The sequence below is a fragment of the Microcebus murinus genome, chromosome 18 (genome assembly GCF_040939455.1).
Source record: "Microcebus murinus isolate Inina chromosome 18, M.murinus_Inina_mat1.0, whole genome shotgun sequence".
Lineage (NCBI taxonomy): Eukaryota > Metazoa > Chordata > Mammalia > Primates > Cheirogaleidae > Microcebus > Microcebus murinus.
In genome coordinates, this window is record NC_134121.1 from 57,398,329 (window position 1) to 57,419,047 (window position 20,719).

The 20,719-nt window shown below is 50.7% G+C and overlaps 2 protein-coding genes across 6 annotated transcripts; one reads left to right on the forward strand and one right to left on the reverse strand.

The window, feature by feature from the left end:
• Positions 1 to 1,685: 1,685 nt before the first annotated feature.
• Positions 1,686 to 19,225, forward strand: ARMC7 (armadillo repeat containing 7). Of its 5 annotated transcripts, XM_075994739.1 has the most exons (4): positions 1,686 to 2,099; positions 2,192 to 2,335; positions 2,514 to 2,523; positions 7,236 to 11,499. In XM_075994739.1, exons 1-4 carry the CDS (start codon positions 2,009 to 2,011, stop codon positions 7,387 to 7,389), a joined length of 399 nt encoding a protein of 132 aa, XP_075850854.1. In that variant the 5' UTR covers positions 1,686 to 2,008; the 3' UTR covers positions 7,390 to 11,499. The 5 variants fall into 5 exon arrangements, 4 of the variants coding, with proteins under 4 accessions (XP_075850854.1, XP_012634223.2, XP_075850853.1 ...); XR_012913107.1 differs by lacking the exon at positions 7,236 to 11,499 and adding an exon at positions 6,047 to 7,072 and having other exon boundaries at positions 2,192 to 2,582; XM_012778769.3 differs by lacking the exons at positions 2,514 to 2,523; positions 7,236 to 11,499 and adding an exon at positions 17,838 to 19,225.
• On the reverse strand, positions 19,221 to 20,691 carry NT5C (5', 3'-nucleotidase, cytosolic). The gene is made up of 5 exons (XM_012778768.2): positions 20,411 to 20,691; positions 20,134 to 20,234; positions 19,991 to 20,051; positions 19,706 to 19,820; positions 19,221 to 19,600 (listed from the first exon to the last, which is right to left on the reverse strand). The coding sequence occupies exons 1-5, from the start codon at positions 20,585 to 20,587 to the stop codon at positions 19,419 to 19,421; spliced, it is 636 nt and encodes a 211-aa protein (XP_012634222.1). The 5' UTR covers positions 20,588 to 20,691; the 3' UTR covers positions 19,221 to 19,418.
• Between the last annotated feature and the right edge of the window lie 28 nt (positions 20,692 to 20,719).

The following is a 20,719-nucleotide window of genomic DNA, read 5'->3' on the forward strand; positions in this document are numbered from 1 at the left end:
CTCACCAAGAGCAGCCAGACTAAGATCAAAACTCCTGCCCCACAGGTGTGCATAGGGCAGGGGCTGACCACAGGAACCTGAAACCTCAGAGGTGGGGGCTGCTTTCAATGCGGCTGTAGCAGGTTGGAGTGTGGTGGCCACTCTACCCTTAATCCAGGCCCAGCACAAGGACAGTCCTTGCTCTTGTTAACCTAAGTAACAGAGGCTCTCTAAAATACTTATCTATAGAATCTGAGGGTATTTTGTCAAAAAAAATAAAATAAAATACTTATCTGGCAATAGGGCATTGCCATGGGAATACACATGCCACAGTAAACCATGTGCATATTCAGGATGTAAAGGAAGACAAGGTTCTTAAAGGAAAAATGAGGAGAATTACATAATTGTTTTGCAATAATTATCATTAGCTACAAGAACTAATAACAAGGGTGAGTTTAGTCTGAGGTTGGATAGGCTGGGCAGATGTCCTTCCAGAAGTATTTTTTGTGTAAAGTTGCAATGGTCTTTTGTGCAAGGTTATGGTTTTTTGCAGAATCTTTTGTGACAGTTTTTTCTTTTTTTTTAGACAGAGTCTCACTCTGTTGCCCAGGCCAGAGTACAGTGGTGTCATCATAGCTCACTGCAACCTCAAACTCCTAGGCTCAAGTGATCCTCCTGCTTCAGCCTCCCCAGTAGCTGGGACTACAGGTGCACCCGCCACAGAACTGGCCTCTTTTTATTTTTTGGAGAGGGGGGTCGTGCTATATTGCCCAGGCTGGAGTGCAGTGGCTATTCACAGGCACTGTCCTGCCACACTGTAGCCTCAAACTCAGGGCTCAAGCCATTCTGCTTCTCAGCCTTCTGAGTAGCTGGGACCATAGGTGCGGGCCACGTGGCACTATTTGTCAGGGTTTTTTAAGCACTTGACCCTCGTTTTGATTCTGGCAACTTTCACACTCTCAGGAAGCTCACAGCCTAAGTCCCACATTTTCAAGCACAATGGACGTGTTGCAAGGCCACCTCCCTTCCTGGTCCTCTGTTCCCTGTGACCACGAGGTCTCAGTCACACACCACCTTTCTGAGAAGCCCCTAGAAGGAATCGGCCAAAGGATTTAAGCATCTAGGGCTCCACAACCCAGAAAGGTGCCAGAGCGGTACATCCAAGCTCGAGGCATCCAAGGCTCCTTCTAGAGCTAGTCGGTGCTGCCCGGGGCGCTCTCCGTCCGCCTGGCTGACAAAAAGCCTTAGGACCTTACACAGGTCTCCTGATTTCTGTCCAGAGGTGATGGACCCAGCTCCGGGCTGCAGGGGGGTGGGGTGAGGAGGAGAGGGTTGGGTTCAATAGGCTTTCTGGAAAAGCACACCCAACCATAGGGGCAAAGGACCGATGTGGGAGCAGGTTGCTAACACCCACGCTCCAAAGGGACATCCCCGGTGGAGGAGGCCGGGCTGCACCCCGCCAGGTGTGGAGATTCTGGAGGTGCTTCTGCCTCGACGTCCCTCGACACAGGCGCCCTCCGATTTCCCTGTGCTCCTAAGAGCCCCAGAGGTGCCCCTCCAGGCATACCCATTCCCGCAGCAGCCTCAGCCGAGCAGCTCCCGCAGGCCCCAGGCTTAGGGCCTGTGGCGCGCCGCGCACGCGCACCAAGGACCTCAGCGGCGGCCCCGCCCCTCGCCTGCTGGGTCTCGCACCTTCCGCCCTCTGGGGGCGGGGCTAGCGCAGCTTCCGCCGGAGGCTGGGAACCCATCCCGGGAGTGGAGATTTGGCGGCCGCTACGTCGTCCTCCCGCTGCGACTGGCTCCCGCGTCTCTTTCGATTTTCAAACCCGATTCTTACAGGGTCTTGAGACCCCACTCCCTTTCCCACATCCCATTTCCAGCTGCAATTACTGCAGACTCTGAACCCAGAAAAGGCCCCCATTTGCCGCGCCCGTCCGCCCTGCCCGGGCTGGGGGAAGTTCTCGCCCAGCCTTCCGGCTTCGCTTTTCCCACTCTCCCTCCCGTCCCCCGGTCCTCCACCGACCGGATTATGGCCCAGAAGCCGAAGGTAGACCCCCACGTCGGGCGCCTGGGATACCTGCAGGCGCTGGTCACGGAATTCCAGGAGACAGAGAGCCAAGGTGAGAGCCGCGGGGTGGGGACCGGGGGACCGGACAGGGTCTGGCCGCGACTGCCGCCCGGACCTGGCTCTAGTGCCGCCTTCCCGTTGCAGACGCCAAGGAGCAAGTCCTTGCCAACCTCGCCAACTTCGCCTATGACCCCAACAATTACCAGTATCTGCGGCAGCTGCAAGTCCTGGACTTATTTCTCGATTCACTGTCGGAGGAGAATGAGACCCTGGTGGAGTTTGCTATTGGTAAGGGTAGGGCCGGTTCCCCAGGTACCTGATGGACTGGTGAGATAAGTGAGTTGGGAAAGGAATGTCTCAGGCAGTCCCTCAGCCGTAAAAGCAGACCTTCGCGATGTCTGTGCCACCTCCGCCGTTCACACGTTGTCCAGGTCATAGCTACCTTGAGACAGGTCTGGAACTCAAGCCCGCGACCCGTTCTGCATGTCTGCCCTCCCTCATCATAAACAAGAATATGGATTGAAGTCACTTGGAAGTAAGAAAGTTTGTAAGTTTTTTCAAAAACATTTTTCCACACCTGTAATCGGAGCACTCTGGGGGAGGATGAGGTGGGAGGATTGCTTGAGGTTGGAAGCTCTAGGCCAGCCTGAGCAAGAGCGAGGCCCTATCTCTACTAAAAATAGAAAAGTTAGCCTGGCGTGGTGGCACGCGCCTGTAATCCCAGATACTTGGACGGATGAGGCAAAAGGATCGCTTGAGCCTGGGAGTGGGAGGTTGCAGTGAGCTATGATGACGCCACTGCACTCTAGCTGTGACGACAGAGCTAGACTCTGCCTTTAAACAAACAAACAAAAAAAACACTTTAATTTTTTTTTTTTTTTTTTTTTGAGACAGAGTCTCACTTTGTTGTCCAGGCTAGAGTGAGTGCCGTGGTGTCAGCCTAGCTCACAGCAACCTCAATCTCCTGGGCTCAAGCAATCCTCCTGCTTCAGCCTCCCGAATAGCTGGGACTATAGGCATGCACCGCCACGCCTGGCTAATTTTTTCTATATATATTAGTTGGCCAATTAATTTCTTTCTATTTATAGTAGAGATGGATCTCGCTCTTGCTCAGGCTGGTTTTGAACTCCTGACCTCGAGCAATCCATCCGCCTTAGCCTCCCAGAGTACTAGGATTACAGGAGTGAGCCACCACACCTGGCCCACTTAATGTTTTAATTAAGAGAATTAGAGATGACTTGGAATCTGTAGCTTATAGCTCTCGCAGTTGTTATGATCTTAGGACCTATTGAATTGCTCATTGGACAGATACTTATTAGGCATGTACTGTATGAGCTACTGTTGTAAATGCTGGGGAGGTAGATGGTCAACAAATTGGGAAAGGGTCTTTGCCCTCAAGGAGCTTACATTCCAGTAGGGGGAGGCAGAGAGCAAACAAGATGCTGCTCAGAAGGAAGTAAATAGGATGATGAGAAAGCGCAATAGATGGGGGCTACTTAAGTTTTGGCAATCATAGGAAGGACATTCTAGCGGAGGTGCAACCTGGGCAAAGGCCCTAAAAGCAGGCATGAGCCAGAAGGAAGGCTGGTGTGGCAGGATTGTGGTAGTGAAGTGGAGAATGGCACAAAAATAGGTTAGAGAGGTCGGTTACATCAGAGCTTACAAAGGCTTAGCTTGATGGGAAGTGGATGGAAGGAGTTTGGAATTTATTCTGAGAGCATATAGAAATTCTTTATTCAAGCAATGCATGGCGCCTACCTGTAGTTCCAGCTACTCAGGAGGCTGAGGTGGAAGGATCGCTTTGAGCCCAGGAGTTTGAGGCTGCAGTGAGCTATGACCTAGGCTGCACATAGCACCTGCACTTCAGCCTGGGCAACATAGCAAGACCCTGTCTCTTAAAAAAATTTTTTTTCCAGTATACATCTTTTAAAAATAATATTTTTCTACATAATGTAAGAAACCTTACTTAGGCAAAGAAATCTTTAATAATTACAATATCACCTAATAGTTATGCAAATTTTTCTAATAGTTCCCAAAAGGACATTTTTTAAAAAAATTTGTTTGTTTGTTTGTTTTGGCATATTATGGGGATACAAATTTTAAGGTTTCAATAAATGCCCTTTCCCCCCCACCCCCAAAAGTCTGAGTTTCCAGCATGACCATCCCCCAGATGGTGCAGATCTCACTCATTATGTATGTATATACCTGTTAAAAGGACATTTTTGTGTTGGTTTGTATAAACTGGGATCTGTGTATTTCACCTGGTTGTTATGTTCCTTAGATCTCTCTCTTTTTTTTTTTATTTTTTTTTTTGAGACAGAGTCTCACTTTGTTGTCCAGGCTAGAGTGAGTGCCATGGCATTAGCCTAGCTCACAGCAACCTCAATCTCCTGGGCTCGAGCGATCCTTCTGCCTCAGCGTCCCGAGTAGCTGGGACTACAGGCATGTGCCACCATGCCCGGCTAATTTTTTTATATATATATCAGTTGGCCAATTAATTTCTTTCTATTTATAGTAGAGACGGGGTCTGGCTCTTGCTCAGGCTGGTTTTGAACTCCTGACCTTGAGCAATCCGCCCGCCTCAGCCTCCCAGAGAGCTAGGATTACAGGCATGAGCCACCGCTCCCGGCCAGATCTCTCTCTTTTTAAGTAAAATTTTTATTTTAAAATAGTTTTCTTGTTTTGTTTTAGAGACAGGTTCTTGCTCTGTTTCCTGGGCTAGAGTGTCATGGTATCATCATAGCTCACTACAGCCTCAAACTACTGGGCTCAAGTGATCCTCCTGCCTCAGCCTCCCAAGTAGCTGGGACTACAGGTGCACACCACCACACCTGGCTGATTTTTCTATTTTTGTAAAGATAAGGTCTCACTCTTGCTCAGGCTGGTCTCAAACTCATGGCCTCAAGCGATATCCCCACCTTAGCCTGCCTGCCTGCCTGCCTGTCTGTCTATCTGTCTCTCTCTCTCTTTTCCTTTCTTAAATATAAAGAAAAAAAACTTTTGCTTTCCCCAGCCGGGGAACCCCATGCCTTAGCCTCTCAGAGTGCTAGGATTACAGGTGTGAGCCACTGCACTTGGCCATATTTTAGAATAGTTTTAGAAAAATTACAAAGATAATAAGAATTCCCATACATCCCACACTCAGTTTTCCCTATTATTAACTTCTTACATGAGCATGGTACATTTGTCATCATTAATGAACCAGCATTCATATATTATCATTAACTAAAGTCCATAGTTTATTCAAATTTCCTTTGTTTTTTTCCTAATGTCCTTTTTCTGGTCCAGGATCCCACATTACATTTAATCATCTTAGATCTCTTTTGGCCTTTGCTAGTTTCTCAGACTTTCCTTGTTTTTTTGTGGCCTTGACAATTTTCAGGAGTATTGGTCAGGTAATTTGTAGACTATGCTTCAGTTGGGATTTGTCTGATTTTTTTTTTTACGATTAGACCGGTTCATGGTTTTTCAGAAGGAGACCAGCAAGGTAAAGTGCCATTTTCATAACATCATCAAAAGTACATTTAGGCCGGGTGCGGTGGCTCACGCCTATAATCCTAGCACTCTGGGAGGCCGAGGCGGGCGGATTGCTCGAGGTCAGGAGTTCGAAACCAGCCTGAACAAGAGCGAGACCCCATCTCTACTATAAATAGAAAGAAATTAATTGGCCAACTAAAAATATATATACAGAAAATTAGCCGGGCATGGTGGTGGATGCCTGTAGTCCCAGCTACTCGGGAGGCTGAGGCAGGAGGAGTTTGAGGTTGCTGTGAGCTAGGTTGACACCACGGCACTCTAGTCCGGGTAACAGAGTTCTCAAAAAAAAAAAAAAAAAGCAACTTAAAAAAGAAAAAGAGTACATTTATCACCTGGCTGAGGTCTTTGTTTGTCAGGTTTCTCCACTCTAAAATGACTCTTTCTTTCCCCCCTTTCTGTATTATAACTTTTGGAAGAAAGTCACTATATAAATTATCTTAAATCTCTTTTAACCCTTTATAGACCTTCATAACACTGATTGATGAAGTTTCCAGACCAGGTCTGCAAATGAGGATCACTTGAGCCTGGGAGTTAGAGACCAGCCTAGGCAACAGTGAGACCCCATCTCAAAACAAAAACTAAAACAACTACAAAAAACTATTTTCCTGGTAAATGTTTATGGCTCCAGGGGCTAGAGTACAAATGAAGGGAGTCACCCTTCCTCTTCTCACCATGAAGGGACTCAGGCACATGTGTGTGGCCATCCCAGCTCTGTCAAACAACTGCCCCTTGGCCACTCCTTGGGCTTCGGAGTGCACACACCAACAGTGGAGCTCACTTCTGGGAGTCAGGATCCAGGAGAGAGGCTCATGGGAGCAGGGGTAGGGCCTGGAGCTCCAGGTGCAGGGGAAGTGGGTGGGCTTTGGGTGGACCCCTGGCCCTCCTCACCCTGTGGAGAGGGCGAGTGGAGCCCGCTAAAACTGGCCAGGCCAGGAGCCCTAGTTGCCCAGGTCTAAGAACAGTGCTAGCTCATGTGTCTGGCCCCTTGGAAGATCATTATGCCAAATAAATATTCTAAAAAGTTGGTCTCTAAGATGTGCTCTGAAGTTGGTCCTCCATGCCCTCTTTTTTATACCTCTGCTCCACAGCTGCTGCCATTTGAAAGGGGACAGTGGCCCCTGCAGAAGCATGTGGCTAAACTTCCACCTGGAATGCTAGAGCTCCTCAAAATTAAGCCACTAACCCTGGAGAACAATTGCATGAAGTCAAAAATCAGTCAGCTAAGAAAAGTTTTTACTAAGTGGAGTCTGTTCTGCTGGCATTCCCTCGGTATGCGGGAGAAACCATCCCCCAGTAGGAGCGCGCTGAGTTCGTATCCTACTGAGCCAGAGGCTGTGGGGGAAGCTTGGGCCCAGCCTGGGCTCTTGCTCTCCTGGGCAGCTTCCCAGAGCGGGTGACCAAGCCCTGGTCCCACCTTCCACTTCTTAGCTGATTCTGCGACCCCGTCCTTTCCCTTCTCTGTGCCTCATTTTCTCACCTGTGCCTTGCCTCCCTCAGGGCTGTGTGGGAGCGGAAGTGTGTGCATATGTCTGTGTCTCTGTGCACATATTTTGACTAGAATTGTTAGCATTATTATCACCAGTTTTACTTTTCCCAGCCACTTTTTCCTACTGTTTTCCTCTTCCTTCTTCTGCCAGAGCAAGGTCCCCAGTCGCAAGCACAGTAGCTTTCTCAGCATCGACTCCCTCCCTGGGATCCTGTGCAGATTAAATTTCTCCTGTATTTGTTGTGCATCACTTAACAGGAGAGTCCCAGTGGTACTTACAAGCATATTTTGTTACTGCTGTCATTTCCCTTTCTCTTAATGTCTCTGTAGCTAAATGGGAAACCCTGGCAGGCACTTACTCCACAATAAAAGGCCCTGAGCTGTGCTCTGGAGCTTTGAGTCGTGGCAGCCCTGACACTGTGATCTCCCTGAGGACAGGGCCTGCCTTGCTTATCCCTGCATGTCTTAGTGTCCAGGCCTGCAGTGGAGGTGGAAAGGGGAGGGAGGGCCAGGTAGATCTGAAGGGGGAATTTTGGTCATGAATGGAATCTTGGCCATGACTTCGCACAGCCCTGAGCAGGCTTGGTTCTGGAATAATGGGCGGAGAGGAGAGCTGAGTCAGATTGCCCATGGCTATGGCTCACAGAACCAAAACCAGTGTCTTTTGGTAAGCATCGCTAGTGAGTGAGTTGCATTGCATAAGAGCTGGGCTTTGGGATCAGGCAGGCCTGGGTTCAAGTTCTTGCTCCACCACTTTCCAGCAGGGTGTGTGATTTCCCACCTCCCATCACCTGTCAGACGGGCAGCATCAGTAGCTGCCTCGCATCAGTTGAGAGAATTAAGCAATGGTGCTCTTTTAGGGTGTCTGCAGTCACATCCTCGACTCAGGGACCTGGGACCCAGATCCCTCTGAGGGTAAGCAGTTCCCCCTCCTCCCAGAGAGGCGAGGTGGAATGGGATGATGTCCCATCAAGGGAACCACAGATCTGCTCCAGGGATTCTTGCCTTCTGGAAAAACATCACTGAAGGATAGGAGGAAATAGTAACAGGGTGTTTATAACACCCACTTTCCACTAAGGAATCTGAGGCTTAGGGATGTTCAGCGGGCTGGTCAAAGGTTTAAAGAGTGCCAGGCCTGGGACATCAGCCCAAAGTAGTCAGATTCTAGAAGCTATTCCCTTGATAACTTTCCTGCCCTTAGAGGAGTTCCTAATTCCTAGGGTTGTGGAATGGATGCTAGAAAGAAACTTATTCCAGATCCCTCATTTTAGGCCAGGCACAATGGCAAGAGGATTGCTTGAGACCAGCCAGGGCAACATAGTAAGACCCTGTCTCTACAAAAAATTTAAAAATTAGCTGGGCATGGTAGTGTGCGCCTGTAGTCCCAGCTACTTAGGAGGCTGAGGAAGGAGGATCGCTTGAGCTCAGGAGTTCAAGGCTACAGTGAGCTATGATTTTGCCATTGCACCTCCAGGCTGGTGACAGAGCAAGACACTGTCTCTAAAAAATAAAAATTAAAAGAAAAACGTGTAGTCCCAGCTACTCAGGAGGCTGAGGCAGAAGGATCCCTTGCCTGAGCCCAGGAGTTTGAGGTTGCTGTAAGCTAGGCTGATGCTCTGGCCCAGGCAACAGAGTGAGACTCTGTTTCAAAAATAAAAACACCCTCATTTTATTGATAAACCGAGGTGCAGACAACTACCCCTCATCTGGTTACAGCCGGTGGGGTCACAGTGCAGGGTTCCTTCCGTCCATCCCTGCAGCCCCCGACGATCGCTCTCATCCCTCCATGCAGGTTCCTCTGTGGTGGCTCTGACTGAAGTCTGCTCTTTGCCCAGAGGAGCTGTCCCCTGTCTGAGGGCTGGAAGCCTGATGTCGGGGCTTCAGTCTGGTCACAGTGTTCCTGATTGTTGTGGCAGTGGGCCTGAAAGCTGGGTGGTCACTCACCAGTTGCAGCCTGGCCTCGCTGACTACTGTCTCTGTGTGGGGGTTATTCTCCTGTGACCTTCTTTCACTTGCCCCCACCCAGCCCTGAGAAAGGATCTGGTTACAGTGATTGCAGGGAACACACAGGGTTCTCAGGCCTTCTGCCCCTTGGCCTGTTCTTTTGTGGGCTTGCCCATTTAGAAGGATTTTTGAACATTTTATTTACCCTTTGGCTGTGCTGCTGGCTGCCTGTTCTCACCCCAGGATCCAGGCTTCTGGTTGTGTGCTACTATGATAAAAGCTACCTTTTCTGGACACCTACCCCATGACCACCACATGCCCACCCTGCAGGACCTCTTAATCACCCACCGCACCCCTCTACACATCAGGAAACCTAGACGCTGTATGGTGGTATATAGAATCAGTAGACAATTCTCTGCTTCCATGAAAACTGGTTGAATCCTAGAATATCATAGAGTACTTGGTGGTTTTGTTACCTAAACAGGGTTCAAGAAGGTGACCTCCCAGAATGCAGTGAAATCACTCTTTTCTGTGTCCTGCAATACATGTAGCTGCCACCAGATGGTAGCGGTGCTCAGACGAAGGCTGGTAAATATTAAAAATCCTCAATTGCGTCTCTTTGGAAAACAGTGTTTAGTAAAATTGAAGATAAGCACACCCCATTACCCAGCAATTATGTTTATAACATGTACATCCAGACACATGCACAAAAATGTCACTAGCAGCATTGTCTGTAACAATCCCAAACTGGAACCAGAATGGATACTGACATCATGGTTGTTCATACTATTTAGCAGTGAAAATGAAATCTACAATTACATGCAATAATATTAAGCAAATGATGCTGGACACCTAGTAATACTTACAGAGTGATCAGGAAGGTATGCACCTCTCAGGGAGGGAGGGGATTGGATCAGAAAGGGACACACAGAGGCTTATGGATCACCTTGGTGCTGGTGACATAGACATTTGCCTTCTTACCGTTCTACTCTACCTGTATGTGCCGGCACTTTTTTTTTTTTTTTTAAATATTTAGCTGCTCTTGGATTGTGCCGGCACTTTTCTGTATGTGTGGGCTGCAGGAGTGGCACCGAGCCAGCCTCTGAGCTATAAACAGGCACATGCTCAGTCCACATCTACCGTGAGCCAGCAAGGTGCCCTGATCACGTCATTTCATTCTCTCTGCCCATTTTACTGGTGAAGACACCATGGCTTAGAGAAATTGAGTGGCTTGCTGTGGTCACCTAGGGCTTCAGTCGCAGAACTGGGGTTCTGACTGGATCTGTCTGATACACAGCCCTTGCTCCAGCGCCATATTTGGTGGCTCCCCTGTACCTCCTCTTTTTTATTTATTTTTTCAGAGATGAGATCTTACTCTTGTCTCTCAGGCCTGGAGTGCAGTGGTGCAATCATAGCTTAGTGCAGCCTCGAACTCCTGGGCTCAAGTGATCCTTCTGCCTGAGCCTCCCAGAGTATAGGGGTTACAGGCATAAGCCACTGTACCCAGCCTCCCCTGTGCCTCTTACTGATCGGTTAGACTCCTGGGGTCACACATCTTTCTACTTAAGAAGAAATTCTCCAGGCATCCGCCTGTGGCAGGATTCTTTTCACAGGAAGCAGGTAATGTTGTGATTCTGGCTCCACTAATTCCTCCCACTTCACCAGCTCAGCAGGCGGGCTCTAGACTGCCCTCACTTGGGTCAGGGCAGCCTCCCCATCCCTCCCAGACTTGCAGGGACCAGTTTGCCCTGCCCTGAGTTCTAGGCACAATCAAGATGTGTGTGTGTGTGTGTGTTTGGTTTATGTGAATATATAATTGGTTCACATGGTACAAAATTCAAAAGGACATATAGTGAACAGTAGCTCTCCCTTAGTGGCCCTTTCTAGATGCAGCCACTGGCACTTGTTTGTAACTTGGCAACACATTTTGGCACACCTGCCCTGTAAGTCTGTAAAGAGCTGCCTCATTCTATTTAAATGATAGTCCATGGCATGGAGGTACCAGTGTCCAGCCAGCCCCTTAGGGAGGGACACTGAGGTGGTTCCATTTCACTCTTATAGCAGTGCGGCAGTAGATGACCTTATTTGTATGTCTTTTCACATTTGTTGGGAATATAGCTGTAAAATAAATTTCTAGAAGTAAAATATCTAGATTAAAAGTATGAAAAGCCATAGTGATTTCTTTTCTTTTGCTTTTTCTTTTTTTGAGACAGTCTTGCTTTGTTGCCCCAGGTAGAGTGCAATGGCACTCACTGCAACCTCAAACTCCTGGGCTCAAGCGATCCTCCTGCCTCAGCCTCCCAAGTAGCTGGGACTACAGGATCTCGCCACAAAACCCGGCTAATTTTTCTATTTTTCAGTAGAGGTGGGGTCTTGTTCTTGCTCAGGCTGGTCTCAAGCTCCTGAGCTCAGCTAATCCTCCCACTTCAGCCTCCCTGACTATTAGGATTATAGGCATGAGCCACTGTGCCCAGCCCCCAGTGAAGATTTTTTTTTTTTTTTCTTTTTTTTTTTTTTTTATTTTTTTCTTTTTTTTTTTAAGATTCCTGTTCTTTAATGTACTGGAAAATAAGTTTATGAACTAAAATGGAGGAAGGAGGAGCTTTATCCTCATCCAACAGAGATTGAAAATTCATGTCCACAATCTTCTTGTCAGGCTTCTCCCCCAGTGAAGATTTTGACCCTGGGTTGCATCAGCCCAGTGCCCCAGAGTGGGTGAGACCTCGGATGGAGTTACGTCTTGGGCTCACCCAGCCACCAGATGCCAAGTGCTGGCTAAGCACTTGTCTACATCACCTCATTTAATCCCTGGGATGGTGCTTAGACACTGACCTTGTGGGCCAGGTTGTCCCTCCCAGCACCAACACCCTCTTTGCCGGGTGACCTGAGGTCACCTACCTGAGCTCTCCGAGTCTTTGGCTCTCTCATCCCTGGCTGCATTTGAGGTTTCCTCTTTTGTCTCTCCTGGGGCTCCTGTGGTTCCAGACGTCTAGAAGGCGTCTTTGCCTCTGGTTCTATCTATCTCATGCCTCTTGTCTGAAGCATGTTCATCAGCCAGTTTGAACTCGTTCTCCTTTTTGTTTTGTAGTCATTTTATAAAATTGCAGTATGAGCAACAGATAGTAAAGTACACATATCTTAGTGCCAGTTTGATGAATTTTTAAATTCATTTAACCAGCTCCTAAAAGTTGTAGAATGCTTCCATCTCCCCTGAAACTTCCCTCACAACTCCTCGTCAATAGTATCTCCTACCTCGAGGTAACCACTGTTCTACCATTTCCCATGGGCTAATTTTGCCTGTCTTTGAAGTTCATAAATAGAAGCATGCAGGATATGCTCTTTTCTTTTCTTTTTATTATTATTATTTTTTGAGACAGAGTCTCACTCTGTTGCCCAGGCTAGAGTGCCATGGCATCAGCATAGCTCACAGCAACCTCAAACTCCTGGGCTCAAGCAATCCTCCTGCCTCAGCATCCCGAGTAGCTGTTCTACAGGCATGCGCCACTGTGTCCTGCTAATTTATATATACATATGTATATAAATACACATACATACACACACAGAGTTTTAGTTGTCCAGCTAATTTCTTTCTATTTTTTTTTAGTAGAGACAGGGTCTCACTCTTGCTCAGGCTGGTTGCAAACTCCTGAGCTCAAACAATCCACCCGCCATAGCCTCCATGGTGCTAGGATTATAGGTGTCAACCACCACACCCAGCCTAGGATATGCTCTTATATTTGATTTTTTCACTCAACATGATGTTTTTGAGATTCATCCAAATTGTTACAGCATCATCCATTCATTCCTTCAGAGATCCCATCACGTCTCCTTAGACCCCTCTTGGCTGCAACAGTTCTGGCTTACATTTCATGATCAGTATAAGCTGATCAATAGCTCACTGCAGCTTCCAACTCCTGGGCTCATGCGATCCTCCTGCCTCAGCATCCTGAGTAGCTGGAAATACAGGCATGTGCCACCATACCCATCTAATTTTTCTACTTTTTGTAGAGATAGGGGTCTTGCTCTGTTGCCTAGGCTGGTCTTAAACTCCTGGCCTCAAGCAATCCACCCACCGCAGCCTCCCAGAGTGTTGGGATTACAGGTGTGAGCCCCCATACCAGGCCTCAGCCTGTCTTTGTGTGTGTGTGTGTGTATTTTTTTTTTTTTTTTCATTTTGCAGCCATTATTGAGTACCTGCTACAGGCCAGGCTATAGGTACAGAATAAGATCAAACAAAGTCCCTGTTCTTTTGGAGTTTATGTTTAGTGGGGCAACAGCCAATAAGCACTTCAAACAGCTCTTGTGGAACGTCAGGAAGCGTGAAGGAAAAACTGAAGCCAGGTGAGGGGCGGCGTGCTGGGAAGGGCTGATTAGGGTACTCATGGAGGCGCTCAAAAGTGACATCTTAGTGGACCTATTGTATTGTATATACCTTTTGGTGTCCTTTTTACCTCCTTACATTGGAAGCATTTTTCCACATTAAATATTCTTTGAAGACATTATTTTTAGGAGCTATATAATTGTCTATCATATAGATGTACCATAATTTATTTAGCCACTTTGCTATTGTTGAGAATTAAAGGGAGCTTCTGGTTTCTGCATTGCTTTTTCCATGGCTTGCCTCATTTCTTTAGGGCAGGCTCACAGAGGTGGCCTGGAGGGAAGCTCCAAGTGACTGTAGCTGTGGCCTCTCATGGGTCTTCTGGTGCCATCTTGGCTCATCTTGCTGCCCCTGAAGCCCTCTGCCCTTTTCCTTCCAGGCCCTCACTCACCTTTTCATCTCTGACGGGTGCTGCCAGCCAGGCAGAGGGGCTTAAAGAGTTCACCGCCCCTGCAGGGGGGGCCCAGGCAGCTGGTGAGCCCTGGTAGGCACATGATCCATCTTGGAGGCGTCCCAGGCCTCTGCTTGGAGAGGCAGTGGGGCTGGCTGTCCTGAGGCTTCCTCCTGTCCCCACCCTCCAGCAGATGCCATCTGATTATCCCCTGGCCTGGGGGACAGTGCCCTGCCCAGGCACACCTGGGTGTGATGATGACTCACCAGCCAGGCAGTGACTCAGGCTTCATCATATCACACTTTGGAGCAGAGATAAATCCCATTGCCACGCCCCTGCCCCACCCCAAGCCCACAGTGCGGGTATAGCTGGGCTCACCACCCTCAGCTCAGATGAAATGGTATAGGTGTGTCTGAGAAGCAGAGGCCTTCCAGAACATTGTCCCTGCTCCAGGCTGAGCCTAGCAGGTGCCTAAGTCAGAATTAAGTTGTCGTCATGGCTTTGAGACTTTGGACAAGTCCCTCAACCTCTCACAGCTGTGACTTCTTCCTCTAAGATGCAGTGATAAGAACACTGCCTCAGGCCGGGCGCGGTGGCTCACGCCTGTAATCCTAGCTCTCTGGGAGGCCGAGGCGGGCGGATTGCTCGAGGTCAGGAGTTCGAAACCAGCCTGAGCAAGAGCGAGACCCCGTCTCTACTATAAATAGAAAGAAACTAATTGGCCAACTAATATATATAGAAAAAATTAGCCGGGCATGGTGGCGCATGCCTGTAGTCCCAGCTACTTGGGAGGCTGAGACAGAAGGATCGCTTGAGCCCAGGAGTTTGAGGTTGCTGTGAGCTAGGCTGATGCCACGGCACTCACTCTAGCCTGGGCAACAAAGCGAGACTCTGTCTCAAAAAAAAAAAAAAAAAAGAACACTGCCTCAGGCCGGGCGCAGTGGCTCACGCCTGTAATCCTAGCACTCTGGGAGGCTGAGGTGGGCGGATTGCTCAAGGTCAGGAGTTCGAAACCACCCTGAGCAAGAGCGAGACCCCATCTCTACTATAAATAGAAAGAAATTAATTGGCCAACTAATATATATAGAAAAAATTAGGCGGGCATGGTGGCACATGCCTATAGTCCCAGCTACTCGGGAGGCTGAGGCAGGAGGATTGCTTGAGCCCAGGAGTTTGAGGTTGCTGTGAGCTAGGCTGACGCCATGGCACTCACTCTAGCCTGGGCAACAAAGCAAGACTCTGTCTCAAAAAAAAAAAAAAAAGAACACTGCCTCGTAGGGTTCAGGCATGTGCCCAGCATGTGTGCAGTGAGTAGCCACGGTTCCAGGCGCCTGGGCTGCGGCGCTAAACCAGTGAGCAGGGGCCTGCCTCATGTCCTCTGGTGCAGGGGACAGACAGCAAGGACAGAAAGCAGTCCACAAGATGCCCCCAGCTAGTGCTGAAGGCTGCTCTGCAGTCGAGCAGGTGTTGAGGTAGAGATTGGCAGGGAAGGCTCTGGGGGCACCATGGAGAGGGTCCTCTTGCTCAGAATGCCTTGTCACCCTCTGCTGCTGGTCCTCTTCCTCAGGACTCCAGGGAAGCCACTGGGCCTCTTCCCTCCCTCAGACTGGCCCTGCCTGTGAGCCGCAGTCGGGAACCCAGAGTGGCAGAAGTCCAGGGTGGGATCTTGGGGAGCCGTCCTGTCCAGGCCCCCAATCCTCCGAGGTTCTCTCACCCCTCTCCTCCTGCCCACTGCTGTAGAAGGCTTTCAGCAGATCTTTGTGGAACACCTCTTGTGCCAGGCACAGTGGATATGGTGGGAATAAGACAGGCGAGGTCTTGTGACCTCAGGGCACTTACCTTCTAGTGGGGCACGGTGATCAATGAGCCAGAAAACGAATCTTGAAGATGATTTCTTAGAGTTCTAAGTATATGGAGAAAATGACATCAGGTGATGAGGGGCCGTCTTGAACATGGCAGAGCAGCTAGTTAGGGTATTGTAGGGAACCCCTCAGAAGGCAGGCAGTGGGGTGCCTGTTGCCAGCAAGAGGGTGTCAGCATGTGGGAATCTGGGCCGAAAGGTCCCAGGAGTGGACTCAGGTTGGCAACTGCAGTAGGTGCCAGAGAGAGGGAAAATCGGGTGGCGCAGGGTTGAAACGCACACAGGGAATCTGGATTTTATCCCAAATGCAGTGGAAACCTTTAAAAATGTTTCCAGAAAGCAGGACCCAACCTGACTGAGGTGATGCTCGGGAGGGGACAGCAGAACCAAACCTTAGTTGACACCTGCCCCTGGCGGAGGATGAGGTTTCCTCGCTTGGGCACTATGGCGCCTATGCCCTTTTGCTGGGGAAGATGTCTTAGTTGGGTGTCAGGCTCGGGTGGGCCCTCTTCTCTTTGCTAGTTTTGAGAGGAACAGGGGAAGTGGGACGGCTGTGACTCTCTCTCCTGATTGGTCATGCAGGACCCATCAGGCATGTTATGCATATGAGCTAAGAAGCTGGCTTCCTCCCACTAAGCAGGAACCTAAGGGAGAGGGCACCATGATGGCAGGAAGCTGAGTCAGGATGCACAGGAAGTCGTCTTCCCGCAGTGAGCAACCAGTGCTAAGCAGAGTTGGTCTCCGAGACAAGGTAGCATCTGTCCCCAAGGCCAAGAAGTCATTACATTGAGGAGGCCTGACCTGAGAAAATGGGGGGCGAGGGGGGTTTGACCATACTGCCTGAGCACATGGGTTCTTTGATCCAGAACCACAGGTTTCTTACTCTGGCCTTTTCTTCTTGCCCCCAGGATCAGTAACAGTGACATGGAAAGAACATTAAAGTGCCCTCTAACCCCTTTTAATTTTTTTTTTTTTTAGTCACACCACATTTCAAAATATACGCTAACCTCTTAATAAATTATATGCCATTAACCACAATGGCTGCATAGCCATGACTGTGGATTTATTGGCATGGAAAGATGTTCACAATACATTGTTACAAAGCAGCAAGGAGAGTATCCCATTTTTATTAAATATGTGTATTCAAATATTTAAAATTGTGGAGGCCAAGTGCAGTGGCTCATGCCTGTAATCCCAGCACTTTGGGGCTTAGGGAAGAGGATCACTTGAGGCCAGGAGTTCAAGACAAGCCTGGGCAACATAGCAAGACTCCAAGTCTACAAAAAATTTACAGATTTGCCGAGTATGGTATCATGTTCCTGTAGTCCTAGCTACATGGGAGGCTGAGCCAGGAGGATTGCTTGAGCCCGGGATTTGGAGGGTACAGTGAGCTATGATCGTGTCACTGCACTCCAGCCTGGGCGACAGAGCAATACTCAGTCTCAAAAAAAAAAAAATTGTGAGATGAAAAATGTTAAATGTCTGAGTGGTAGGATAAAGATGGTTTACATTTTAGCTCCTTTCTAATATTAACAGCTTTGTTGAGATATGAATGACATAACAAATTATACATATTTAAAGGGTATAAATAAGTTTTAACGTATGTATGTATCCTTGAAACCATCACCTTACCTGATCTTGCTTTGTCACCCAGGCTGGAGTGTAGTGGCTTGATCATAGCTCACTGCAGCCTCGAACTCCTAGGCTCAAGGGATCCTCCCAAGTAGCTGGAACTACAGGCATGTGCCACTATGCCTGGCTAATTTTTCTATTTTTTGTGGAGACGGGGTCTCACTCTTGCTCAAGCTGGTCTTAAACTCCTGGCCCCAAGCACTTCTCCCGCCTCAGTTTCCCAGAGTGCTGGAATTACAGGCACGAGCCACCATGCCTAGCTTGTTTTTTACTTTTAAGAAAGGAAAGCATATCAGCCATTGAACTGGCTGAACCAAGAGGGAAGGAGATTTGAGCCCAGTTCTGGAAGGTCTAGGCTGTGGTGAGCAGTAGCAGCCTGCAGACCTTCCTGGAACCTTGAGAGAGAATGCTGAAGACCAAGATGGACTTTAGATCCTTTGTCCCTGGACCAGCTTCTCACAGCCCCTTCCCTGGGACTCAACCGGACAGAGTAGCTGGGAGGGAGAGGGGAGGAAGCCCTGGGCTGCAGCATCCTGACTCATCCTCACTCTTCCCCAGGAGGCCTCTGCAACCTGTGCCCAGACAGGACCAACAAGGAGCACATCCTGCAGGCAGGAGGCATCCCGCTCATCACCAACTGCCTGTCCAGTCCCAACGAGGAGACGGTACTGTCTGCTGTCACCACTCTCATATACCTGGGTTCAGCAGGCCCAGGCTGCCACCCCGAGCTGACCGCCCTGCCCTTGGTCCAGTGCATGCTGCGCTTCTCTCTCTCCACCAACACAAGGCTCCGGAACCTGGCTCAGATCTTCCTAGAGGACCTCTGTTCCCCAAGCCAGGTGGCCGAAGCCCGCAGCAGGCAGGCTCACTCTGCCCTGGGCATCCCTCTGCCGAGGACTGCAGCCCCAGAACAGTGCTGACCCAAGGAGACCCCAAGGCCCGAGAACTCGGTCCTAGTGGGGGCGCAGGAAGCAGGTGGCGCAGCTCCCTGGAGCACATTCTGCCCCAGTGGCGCCTTTTCAGCCATTTTAAAGATGAGTTTTTCTAGGACGACAGGGATTTATACTGTGTTGAAAAGGCAAGTGAAGAAGCCACCTTTTGAGACATTGAGACACATGGAGAACGAAGTCAGAGCGGTGCCATCTTCATAGGCTGGCACTGTCAGCCAACTGGGGGTAAGGGCCCTGCCTCCTGCGCCACCCCACTGCCAGGCTCGTGCCCTCGGGCAAGAAGCAGCTGGGTCCCTGGATCCAGAGGCTTTGCAGAAGGGCACTCTCGAGAGGAGCAGCTGGGACTGAGGCTTAGGAGAGTTGCCTGGGCCTGATGAAATAAGGGACTACCACTTCTAGAAACGTCCTGGAGCAATTTGAGGGATGGAAGGGAGAAGCTTCGAGGTGAAAGGATCTGGGCCCTGGGAAGGCGTCACGCCCTCCGTCTCAAGCTCTCCAGGCTGAGCAGCAGGGTCCCAGTGGATGCCCACGTGAGTGACGCCGCTGCGGCCCAGGTTAACTGTCCACAGGCCAGAGTAAAGGCAGCAGCCCTTGCAGCTGCGTCTTCTCCCCTCCCACCTGAAGCCCTCCCCCTCTGCTGTCACAGTGAGGGGGAGTCCCTTCCCCTAGAAGTGTACCTCAGGCTCGTTAGGGAATTGGGGATACAGGTGAAAGAGTGATGGAGACAGAGGAAGAGATGCGACATAAAGTGTGTGTTTGCGCTGGTCAACAGAAGGAGGAACGTGGGAAAAGTGGAGGCGTCCCTGCCTCCCTCCTGTGCTTCCTTAAGGTTGACCCCTCAGATGGTCAGGGAGAGGCGGGTGCTAGAGGAACAGTATCCAGGTGCGTCTGGAATGGGGCAGATTCTCAGGCCACTGGCCTAAGGAGAAAGAAGGGATGGCCGCCTCATCAGCCCCTGTCCCTTTACTTTGCCAAATAAAAGATCTCTAAAGACCAGAGAGCCAAAGTTTTTTATTAAAAGGGTCCTGACTATTTCCATGCCAGTGTGCTCCAGGAGCAGCCATCTCAGGAAAAGCCAGGTGGCCAGGCCTGTGCCAGCACAGAGGTACCAGTGTCTGCCTGCTCCGCGGTGCTGCCCCCTCACCCGGCTCTGCAGGGCCTCCCTGCTGGCCCACCTTGCCCTCCCGCTTCAGCTTCTGCCCACCGCAGGGCCCGTTCTCTCCGGCTGCGCAGCTTCCCGCTTGCTGTCTATGATCTCTCTCCAGTTGTCACTCCAGGAGAGCAGCCGCCTCCTGGTGGGGGGCAGGACAAGGTGCTGGTTGTGGCAGCAGGTGAACAAGATGTGCTCCCAGCTTGGGGTCTCCTCTTGACCTAGGACAGGAAAGGCAGCAAGCACGTAATCTGGTTATTTTTACTCGCTCTCTGTAATCCGGGCAGGCCAGATGCCTGGAGGTTGCCAAGGATAATGGATCCAACCTTGAATGGCGTCCTTGTCATCAATGAGCAGGTCCCCCAAGACCACTGTCTTGTCCCTTGTCAGGATAATTCGCTCCACAAACTGGGGCCCCAGGTGCTGCTCCACCCAGCGGTACTGTGTGGGAGACAGTCAGTAGGGCCTGATGGGACCCTGAACTCAGGAGCGGTGAGGAGGTGTGGGCGGGGTCGGAGCCCTGAGAGCCACAGGCCCACTCTCCCCGAACCCCGCTGTGAGTTTACAATCAGGACTTAGCTAATGTGCCCGGAGGCGTCAGGCAGCCGCACCTTCTCACCCACACAGTGCTCATACTTCAGCAGGGGGCTGGTGCAGATGAAGACCTCGGTGCTGCAGAGGAGGAGGCAAGTTAGCGGTGTCCGCGCGCCCTCCCGCCGCCAAGGCCCCGCCCTGGCCTCCCGGCCCGCCTTACTCTTGCATGTCATTCATCTCCCGCATGGCTTCCAGGGCCCCCGGGATGGGCTCCAAGTCTAGGAAAAAGCCCGGGGCTTCGTACACACTGGCCACCTTCTCCTGAAAGATACAGAGTTCTCGGTCCTGGCGTCGGCCTCCAGCAGATCCAGCTCCCCGAGGACTCCCCCAACAACGCTCCCGGGGGTCCTGGTCCCCAAGGCAGCTTCAGCTAGAGGGGGCACTCTCCCAACATTCCTGCCCCCGCGGGCTCGGAAACGAGCCGGGACGGTCCCCACCGCCAGGTCGGGCCGCAGGGCTCGGTACTGCTCGCGCGCCAGGAAGCCGCGGCGCTGCTCCAGCGGCACGTGCGGCTCCCCGGGGAAGCGGCGGCGGAAGCCCCGCAGGAGGCCGGCCTCGAAGTCGGCCAGCACGCCGTCCATGTCCACCAGCACGCGCACGGGCCGCGCCGCCATGGCCGCGGGGGCGCGGGGGCGCGGGGCCCGGCCGGAAGCGCGGCGAGCGCGGGGCACGGGCGCGGCGCGGGGACCCTGCGCTTCCGGAGCCGCGGGCGCGGGCGGGGCCTGCGGGCTGATTTGCATAGGGCG